Here is a 10,614-nt window from a genome sequence, read left to right as displayed (position 1 = left end):
GATGACCACAATTCCTATTAAGTTAACAGACTAAACATGCTGGTAGATACTACTCCAAAAACATGAGATATTAATTTAGAAAGTGATGGTATTTTAACATGTTTTGCATTTTTCTCCCCTTCTGTTAGAAATAATATTTTAAATACTGACATTTAAATTAATCCACCATTTCAGTCATTATATATTCTACACATTTAAACACATTAAAGTGAGGTTAAAGTTGTAAATATAGTACTCTCTCATATTAATGCTCTCTTCTGCTCTTTATCATTGTCAAAAAATAACTACAGAAGTCATAGAAAGCAGGTGCAACAGGTGTGCCTTTCTATTTGATTTTGCACACTCAAGCAGTGCAACATATGTGAACATGAATTTAAATATCACTGTCCTAGTGCTGTTTTCTATAAATAATCATTGAAAGTAACTATATTCTACATATATCTTTACCTCTGAATCTACCTACCCAGGAGTGGACAGGCTATACGAGCACACCTCTACATTATTAGATCTGCTGAAGTTTTGCACTCCACCTTCCAGAAGATTTTCTGATCAACTCTTCTATCACTATATTTCAGTCCTACAAAAGAATGATGAGTAACCTCTGAATAAGGCGGCTCAGGGAAAATGTTTAAAAGTAGCAAAGTGACTGAAGAGCTTAATTGCCATACTCACAAAAAACATTATAATGACACAGTTTTAGCTCTGTAAGGAGAAAGTTCATAAAGACAAACTTAGGTAGGAGCAGTTCATCCCCACAGCACAAAGATTCCTCTCAAAGGCAGTTCAGGGCAGAAGCCTAACTTCAGAAGCCTGACAGGAAATTTTCATTCACCACAGCGAAAGCACAGGAAAACTACATTCAGAAAACTGAAGGTGGCCACTGCAGGATCTTCCCCAAACTGTTTGAAAGCTGGACCCAGCTCTGACCAGCAGTCAGATCACCTCAGCTAAAAGCGAGTTAATGGAACCAGACTCATTACCATTGCCCACCCCAAGCTGCTTCAGCATAACGACAAGTTACTTGCAAGGAACTGGACATCCTTCCTTTATGAGATGTGTTGTCCATCAGCATCTTTAGACTGTGCATAGACCTGTGTGTTATGGGACCTGTGTACTATGTTTTCAATGTTAATTTTGCCCCTAATCGCTCTTTGCAGAGTGTGGTCCTCTGCCTTGCAGATATCTGCACCTGGCATTAGCAGACATAGCACACCTTGTCCTTCTGTCCCTCTAACCTTCCAAATCCAAACATTGCCTTGATGGAACACAGAGCTAGAAAGGTAGGTGACTAGACATATTGGCTCAAATCCAAGATGTTTACCCGTTGTAGTGACAGGAACAATAAAAATGAGAATAAAAATTTGTGATTAGAAGAAAATAAGCCAACAAACCACTAAAGCAGCTTAGATCACTGCAAGTTAAAAGAAAGTTCAGATTCAAGCCAACTATTGAGAAGAACTGAAGATCTGGGGCATATTCTGACCACCTATACTGTATGTGCAAAGCACACAAGATTGAGGAAAACAAGCACATGTAATTTATGGGTACTGCTAGAGATGAAAAGTCCATGGCTAAAGTAACTGCATTTATGCACATGGACATGAGCGTACAGACTGACAACCACTCAAAAAAGATCTGATTAAGATCCTGCTGTGGTTTAACACCAGCTGTCAACTAGGAGGACCATGCAGCCGCTTGCTCACTCCTCCCACAAGTGGGATGGTGGAGAAAATCAAAAGCAGGAAAAAAAAAATTGTAGGTTGAGAAAAGAACAGTTTAATAGGACAGCAAAGGAGAAGAAAGTAACAACAACAACAACAATAATAATTGTTATAATAGAATAGTAATAGAATATATAAAACCAGTGATGCACAATGCAATTGCTCACTGCCCATGACACCAAGAGCCTATCCGTTCACAAACAGTCATAGTTGCCACCAGCCAGCTCTAGGTTATATACTGAGCACGATGTCGTTTGGTAAGGAACACCCCTTTGGCCAGCTTGGGTCAGCTGTCCCGGCTTTGCTCCCTCACAGCTTCTTGTGCCCCTGGCAGAGCATGGGAAGCTAAAAAGTCCTTGACTACCTGGCAACTACCAAAACATAAGTGTATTACCAAAATTCTTCTCACATTACATCCAAAGCACAGCACTATACCAGCTGCTAGAAAGAAAATTAACTCTATCCCAGCCAAAACCAGGACAGACACTAACTTAGCTGTTTGACTGAACAAGAAAACTGTGATTATTTGTTTTAAATCAGTTAAGCAGATATCAATAAGACTACATATGCTTACATGTGCTCATACCTGTTTTATCTCGAGTAGTTTACCCCATTTTAATTTTAAAAAATCCCTAAGCACCAACTTCAACCTTAACTAGCCAAGTTTAAGCAACCATGTGAATTGGCACACACCATTTGCACATTTCAGCATGTGCATCTTAACCTCCTGGTATTGGTTGGACTGCTACAACTTTATGACGGGGACAAAGTCACTATGTAATTGAGGAATTAAAACAGAAGTGATTTTCTTAACATTAAGGTGAGAAGACCTAAAGACATGACTGTGCATCTTCCCATCCAATAAATCTAAGCAAAACCCCCAGATTAACACGCAATGGCATCCCATTCAAATTGAGCTAATTCTGAAGCAGACATATGGGAGAAAATGCTAACTCTGGGGTAGTAAGTGAATTTCTGTTTTGTACACGGCCTGTATGTGCAGGGGATGGGACCGCAGGAACGACAGCAACGGCAAACGGCCGGAGGAACCGAAGGGTTCACTGGAAACACCCGTAGCTCCACACACAGGATTCCACACAGGTCACAACCTGCCACTCCCCACACGAGGTGGCAGTACCGGTCGGCGGGAGAGGAGCCCCCGCGTTCCCGAGGTGCGGTGCTGAGGGGGGTTTCGGGTCGGGCTGGAGCGGGCAGAACACAGAACGCAGCCGGTGACAGGAGGGAACCGAGAACAGCGGGAGAGTCGCCTCAAACCCGCCCGTCCCTCCCGCGCCGGCACATGAGGGAAGCGGCGGGAACGGCGCGCGGCGCCCTCGCGGCTACGGCCGCTACCTGAAGCGCGCGGGGGCCGGGGGGCGCTGCCGCCGCCCGCAGGCGGCCGTTACCCAACCGGAGGCGCCGGCCGGCGGCGGCTCGCACACCTGACTGCGGCCGGAGCTCGCCTTCCCTCAGCGGGGATTACCTCAGGCTCCGAGCCAGCCGCCACCCGGCCGCGCTCACACGACGACAGAAGCGCGGCCCCGGGGCCACGAGCCCCTTAGCCCCCCCCGCCCCCCAGCAGCACTTCGCGCCTGGCGCCGCAGCGAGGCGAAGCCCCGCGGAGCAGCGGCGACGCCTCCCCAGCCACCGACACGGCACCGAGCCGCCCCCCGCAGCCCCCGCGTGCTGCACGCGAGCGTCACCACCACCCAGCCAACTGCCGCGCCCGCGCGCCACTGCCGCGCCCCCGCCTCCTTCCAGCGGCCAATCAGCGAGCAGGGCCGGCCCCGCCGCCGCGGAGGCCTGTGGGACGGGTAGTCCTCGTCCGCGCGCGCCGCGCCGCCGAGGGCCGGGCGGGAACTACCAGTCCCGGCGTGCCCCGCGGCCGAGCCCGCGCGGTGACCGCCGCCGGGCAGGGCGTGGCTCCGGCAGGAAGGCGGCACAGGGGCTCGGTCACTCGGCCGCGGCGATGAGCTCGGGCAGGGACTCCCAGGCCCACCACGGCCTCAAGCGAGCGGCCTCTCCCGATGTAAATGGGCCCGGGGCTGCCGCGCGGCAGGAGGGGGGCAGGAGGAGGCCGGGCGGGAGGCCGCGGTCGGGCCTCGGTACGGCGGCCGAGTCCCGCGGCGGGACGCGGGCAAGGCCGCGGCCTTCCCGGCCGCCCCCTTCCTGGCGCTGTCGGCCGCCCGGGGGGCAGCGGCGGGCGGGGGCGCCACGGGGGGGCTGTGGCGGGGGGTGAGGGGCTGCTCGGGGCCCGCCCCCGGGCTGGCGCAGTCAGCGTGTGCTCCCGCAGGGCTCCAGCAGCTGGGAGTCGGCGGACCTGGGCAACGAGGAGCGGAAGCAGAAGTTCCTGCGGCTGATGGGCGCTGGGAAGGTGAGGCCGCCCCGTCCCCCCCTCCCACCCCCGCGGGGACAGGGGGACCCGGGCGGGAGGAGCGTCCCCCCCCTGCCCGCGGCGGCGACGCGGGGTTTGCTGTTTGCGGTGAAACGGAACCTCCCCAGAAGGAGGTTTGCTGCAGGCCGCGGTGCTCGCCCAGGAAAAAAGACGCCATGCAAAGGCAATTTCGCTATGGGACTCTCCTTTAAGGAGGATTCGGTTTTCACGGCTGCAGCTGTTGTGTCAGCAGCGGTGTAACACAAAACATCCATCTGAAATCGTCAAGTCTCTGCTTTGCAGCTCACTCCCATCCCACACCTTTACACTTTCAGACGAAATAATAGGATTTGTAAACACTTCTGAGAGAGTCTTTGTTACAAACTAACAAACCTGTGCACTAAGTCTGTAAAAGTCTAATTGGAAAAAAAAAAATTTAATGGTAGCTGATAGACTAAATCAGCAAAAGAATAAACATAATTAAACAATACAGGAAATATTTTTAAAGAGAAAAATGCTCTAAACCAATATTTATACTATGCTTTGTGTAAAAAATGCTGCAGAATAAGTAAAATATAATTGTGCTTTTTCCGTGTACAAAATGTTTTAGTATTGCAATTCTACTTACCTTCGAGAAAAATAATTTCACTTATACTAGCTTGTTTGGTTGAATACAGTATTTTTTGTAAGCAAAAATATTTTACTGTATTAAAGAGGTTAAAGTTCATGCTCCCTGGTGGATAGAAATACAATATCCTATTAAAACATCCCACTATCACTGACCTTAATGTCTACTTGGATACTTAATGCTGCTTTCCACGTAATGCCAGTTCTTGCCAATAGGGAGATATTTGCTAATGAGCAACTACTGAGCCAATATATTAATGAGCACTGTGAAGGTCTTACCTGATACTGTGACCAGTCTAAAAGTGGGATCATCATAAGATGCACAGACTGAACTCTTGTGTAGTGGCAGAAAGAGAGACCCAACAGGTAAATTGTCAGAAACTAAATTCACACTTGTCCAGCGTTGTATAGTGTAGTTTTCCTGCCAGATGATCACCATTCCTCCTTGTTTAGCTGACATGCTTGCATGGCTTGTCTTCATCTTTGGAGTGGCAAGAAACAGACTGAAATAGAACCAGCTTTGGGACATGGAAGAGCAAAGGGTATCTAGTTGTTGGGGTTTCTTTTTCAGAAAATTCAACAAAACAAAGGTGAAACAAATTCATCAACAGGCAGCAGTTGTTAGCTAGTAAGAGTTACAGTCTTATGGTTGGTTGTTGAGGTTTGACAGCAAACCTTTCCATTCGCGATTTCCAGAATGTTGGCAGAGCTGTCAGTGGACCCTAAAGCTCCAAAACAAACTACCTTTTCTTTTAGAAAGAACATACTGGCCGCCTTGTTATCGGAGACCACAGATCAACCTCTCACTTCAGGACAGGTCAGTTGATCCAAGAGCTGATACAAAGTTGGAAATCAAACACTTATTTAGGAAGATCCCAGTATTTTGAGCTTTGTAGATGTTGCAGGGAGGGATCTTAGGTTTCATGGCTGAAGTTGAAGACAGGTCAGGCTGCAGAAGTTCCTAATTTCTCACGTCAGATTACTGACAGTTTCTCTGACTGCACTTGCATTCTGAAGTCCAAGTTCAACAAAGTACTTGATGGTTAGTTACATTTGTGTACAACTGCCCTGGAAATCAGGGCCTGTGAGTCCTCAGTCTTATTTTGCTATCAAAATAAGCAAGTAAAGTTGTATTGCTATTGGTACCTAGCAGTATTACACTTTTTACTTGCTGCAAGGTGTGGATATCCAAACATCTAAATCATTGTGCATGGAATAGAACAGGGTTGATTACTCCCCTCAACCAATTGATTAGTTATGAAATAGAAAGATCTCTGCCTTAAAGCAATGAGGCAGAAGCTGAAAAGATCTGCAAGGTCATCTTGGCAATCAGGAATAATTTTATGTTGTGTAACATATATGACCATGGTAACTTCTTATCAGGCTTCCTCAGGCAGTAAAAGTCACAGTACATCGAACCCAAGCTGGGCTTGACTGCCTGGGAGAAGCTTTGATAAAAGTGTCTAGAATAGCAACTGTCAGAGTTCCAGAAAACTCCGTTCCCTGATATGCTCCACTAGTGATTTTTTCAGTTGACAAAAAATTATCTGTGAACCCAAACACCAAAAGAAGCCTGAGGATTGGGTCCAGGTTCTGCTGTTAGTTTGCAGAGTGACTGAGAATCACTTCATTACACCTGAATGTCCTAGAAGGGAGGTGATGCTTCCCCTAAGGAGTCATAAAGAATCAGTACTGCTTTGTTACTAGCAAGACATTAAGATGCTGGTTTTTAGCAAAAAAACAGAACAGCTATTTTCTTAACACTCGCTTGTCCAACATACAGTTTTTGTCCTTTTATAATAACACACAGCTCTAACTTCCAAATGAGGAAACATGAATTTGCAAAACAAGCTTTTAATTTGACAGAGATACAAATTAAAAACTAGAGTGTCGTAGGCTTACTGGGGGAGAATTAGATTCCTACCTCGCACAAGAACAGAGGATTCTTAACTATTTTTAGACCATAGTTTCCCCCCAGTAAAAATGACTCTTCATGTGCCTATTCAAACAAGTAAGTAAAGGGCCTGTAGAAGCAGCGCTTGAAAATTAGTTTTTCTGCTAATTCCTAAAGATAGAAAAATGTAGAGCTGTAATAACCTCTCTACTATGAAATAGTTTCAGATACAGCTCTGCAAACAAGACTGGTAGTGTTGCCCCAGCTTCTGTTGATATATGTTAATAATGGTTTAATCATAGTAATCACATGTTATGGAGTGAAGGTCAGAAGCTTTCTCCTTGCTGTGACATGTTGCAGTATTGGCAGGAGGCACAGAGATGATATACCAGTTACATTTACCTTGTTTAGTAGAACGTACACCACCCATGGTACAACTCTGAATGCCTCATGTCTCATGAACTTGCTGCCCCACCTTTGTATCAAAGCAGTTTTTCTTGCAAACTTGATATGATTGCTTATAAATCTGACGGTTTGTATGCAATAATCCAGTAGTTTAAGATGGCTAAATTTAAACTTCTTCTCGTATATAGTGATAAACTTTGAAAATGTGACTTCATGTAATTTGATGTCTTTGTTAATTTGAATGAACCATAACCAAAGTACACTGGACAATGCAGGGGAAGAAGACAAGAAAATGAATGAAGAGTTGGAGTCTCAGTACCAACAAAGCATGGACAGCACCATGTCTGGACGAAACCGGCGCCATTGTGGACTTGGTTTCAGTGAGGTAGTAAGTTGTTTATTTCCATAATGATTTGGCTTTCATGTCACTAGGACAAGATGATACACAAATGCTGGCAAACTTCTGCAGTTTGAGTTGAAGAACAAACTTAACTGCAGGCACTCGACTGCTATTTGTGTACACCGTGGTGGCCACTTAGATGCCTGGAAGCAAGTGATGCTTCTCATTGTTCTGAAAAGTGATATGACATGCTTAATGCTCCCTAGTAGTCAAAGACAGATACTTTTAATCGGGGTGTTGCCAAGGAATACATAAGAAGGAAGGATAACTATCTGCATTGTCGCTGAGAGCTAGTTAATCTTGGCTTCTTGTTTTGATGAGGCACATACCTCTCTATGGTCCTGATGAGTGGCTGTAGAGAGGTCAGACAAAGGAAATTTGCTGTACAGAGTCCTGCAGTGAGCTCACGCATGACTGGCTTGTACAAGGAATTCCATGGGAATGAGCAAGAAGATAAGCATGACAAAAACCAACAGAATTAGGTTATTAGGAACATGTTTTCATCTGCCAATTGAAAGGTGCAGTAGTTCATTTTTTGCTAACTCTTAGCACCAATTACTGCATAAAAACATAGCTGATGTTCCCAGAGTGAGTAAACCAACCTGTGTGTGCAGTGCTGGGAATTTTTACTATTACAGACATGGAGGTTTTGGTTTTTAGTAAAATTCCATTTTGGGATTGTTCTTGTTAGCAGTATCGTTGGATTGCTTCAGCAGTCCTCATGCTGCAGTGTCCTAAACTTACTTTCAAACATTAGTCATGAGCACGAATTCATTATGTTTCACTCAGTGACAAAAAAAAGTGTCATGATGTACTGTGTACACCAACGTGAAGGAATTACTAAACTGATGTGACCTGAAACTTTTCAAGGTCATTTAATTGTCTTTAGGATTTCTGCTGTAACTAAATATGAATGTTGCTGATGAAGCCATGGATGTCACGGTTGGTATGGTTAGCCACTTCAGTGGCGTTGCTTTCTGTCTAATAATATGTATAGTAAAGACCTGTGTCTAGCAACGTAGCCCATTTGAGTATTAAAATGAAAGGAGCAAACATTCTCACTGGGAGATTTTCAAAGCTGCATTAAAAACTGCAGTGGAGTTGCCAGGAAATAATGGTTTATCTGTCTCATAATCTAAACTTCTAGTTTCAGGACAGTGAAGAACAAGAAGAGGCAGTGGGACACTCCTCTGAGGAGAGTTCAGAGGACTCTGAAAGTGGCTCTGAGTCAGAGCAAGAGGAGTCTGCAGAGGAGCTGCAAGCTGCTGAAAAACATGATGAAGCTGACGTTCCAGAAAACAAAAAAGAAGCAAAAAGCAACTATAAAATGATGTTTGTTAAAGCCAGTGGTTCATAATTGCAGATGTAACAGCTTTGTATTTAAAGTACAGTAAGCCTTATTGTTACAGTGCAAAGTGGAGGACTGCTACAGCACAAATCTTTGTATTATGATTTTAAAAAGACCCTGTTAGATGACAACAAGTAGTATTTGCTTTCAGTTGCCATGGATAACATTTTTATGGGCACAGTGATATTACTGGTTTTTGTAAAGTGTATAAAATACAGGATGGAGAAGTAAATTCTTTTTGTTCCTGCCCAATCTCTAGAATGTTATCTAAACTATCCCTTCCCTTATTCCATGCCAGATTAGGAAACTTCATGTTTGTGTTTTCTTTAGTTAGTGCCCCAGTCTTGAATTTTTAACTATTAAGATTACATGTGAGTTACTGGATGTTGCATTAGTTGTAAAGTACCAATATCAGCACTATTCTGTGATGTACTAGAGCTTTAAACAATGATTTTGTCTATAGATGCTAGTGTTGACAGGGCTAAGAGGAGAAGTCACTTACTTTTGTGACTGTTAATCACTGTATCCATCTGAAGTCCTACAGCAGCTGCATGGGAGAAGATGTTTTAGAAACACATAATACAAGAGAAGGCTCTATTTGCTTCTTTGGCTTTATAATGAGGGGGATAAGCTGTAGTTCTTCATACTTTTAACAGTAGAAAAGAGTGATTTTTGAATTATTGACTCTTGGTTGTAGCACTGAACTATTATTAAAAAGAATGCCTCCTGAAGAAACCAGATTACTTTAAAAGAGAAAATATACTTTGATAATGAAATGATATACAAATCATTTAGCTTTTTTAAATATAGAATCCAGAGCTACGTATGTAAGCCCTTCTTCCTTTTCTCCCTGTACATGCACTTGGAGCTCTTGATGAACTCTCACAAAAAGTTTGTACCACTCAAGTAAAGTTGATATGCTTAAGGAGTCAGGAGTTGCAATAACTCCTTCAAGCAAGAATTCTACACATCTATTCCTCTGCAAATTTATAGTTCATTGGATTTGAGTAATTAATAAAATATCAGAACATTTTAGACTTTGTTTCTTCTCAGTACATCAGACAGATGAACTGCCTCTCCTTGCTGGGAGAGCAGAACATCTGATCTGTACCTCCGGTACAGCCTCACGCTGCTACAACAGCATTTCAAGAAATGCTCCAGATGCTTGTGGAGAATGTTCCATTTCTGTATACAATTTATGACAACATTTGCAAGCCAGTTGGCTTACATGAAAGCAGTAGTATGTACTATGATTGTATAGGTTTATTGAACGTAAACATTGCAGCATCAGTTATTGGGGGAGGACTTGGAATAAGTTACCTTATGGAAAAAATAAAAGTAATATGATTGTAAATAAAAGCTGAGTGCAGATTTTTTACGCTGTTTTGCTATACTCGCATTTAGTACAAAAAAAACTCATTCAGTTTTCAGAACAATTTTACAACAGCCACTAGCAGTCAGTGATTTGCACTTGATTTGTATGGATTTTTTTGTTTTTCCATAGCATAAGGTTCTAAATACATAGACAAAGATTAAAGTTGCTTGTACATGGTGAAGAAAGAAAACCTCACACCATGACTTATGAAAGCTGCTCTATCTCTAGGGAGAGCTAGACGCCTTCCCCAAAAGATCAGCTGTTTAACTTTCCTAATAGATACCAGAGGGTTTTTTAATCTATTTAGACGCTCAAGCTACACTTAAACCAGCATTTCACTGTTAAATTGTTCTAGATGTGGCTGCTGGCTGTTTATTGCCTTGGGTGCAATTACAAAATTAAGGTGTACCTGCACAACACCACATATACACTGACCTCTGCCTTCCCCGTCCAGCACTGACCCTTTCGCT

General features: G+C 44.0%; 1 protein-coding gene across 1 annotated transcript; it reads left to right on the top strand.

The window, feature by feature from the left end:
* The first annotated feature begins 3,638 nt into the window (after positions 1 to 3,638).
* Positions 3,639 to 10,128, top strand: C5H11orf58 (chromosome 5 C11orf58 homolog). Its single transcript, XM_065636997.1, has 5 exons — positions 3,639 to 3,750; positions 4,015 to 4,095; positions 5,479 to 5,539; positions 7,297 to 7,406; positions 8,569 to 10,128. Exons 1-5 carry the CDS (start codon positions 3,691 to 3,693, stop codon positions 8,776 to 8,778), a joined length of 522 nt encoding a protein of 173 aa, XP_065493069.1. The 5' UTR covers positions 3,639 to 3,690; the 3' UTR covers positions 8,779 to 10,128.
* The last annotated feature ends 486 nt before the right edge of the window (positions 10,129 to 10,614 follow it).

This window comes from Caloenas nicobarica, chromosome 5 (genome assembly GCF_036013445.1).
Source record: "Caloenas nicobarica isolate bCalNic1 chromosome 5, bCalNic1.hap1, whole genome shotgun sequence".
Taxonomy (NCBI): Eukaryota; Metazoa; Chordata; class Aves; order Columbiformes; family Columbidae; genus Caloenas; species Caloenas nicobarica.
This window is presented reverse-complemented; position numbering and strand designations above follow the sequence as displayed.

Excerpts from the sequence above, each read along its gene's own strand:
- C5H11orf58 (XM_065636997.1), top strand. The coding sequence starts at position 3,691 with ATGAGCTCGGGCAGGGACTCCCAGGCCCACCACGGCCTCAAGCGAGCG. Across the intron at positions 3,751-4,014 it reads AGCGAGCGGCCTCTCCCGAT|GGCTCCAGCAGCTGGGAGTC; the intron begins GTAAATGGGCCC and ends GTGCTCCCGCAG. Across the intron at positions 4,096-5,478 it reads GGCTGATGGGCGCTGGGAAG|AAAGAACATACTGGCCGCCT; the intron begins GTGAGGCCGCCC and ends CTTTTCTTTTAG.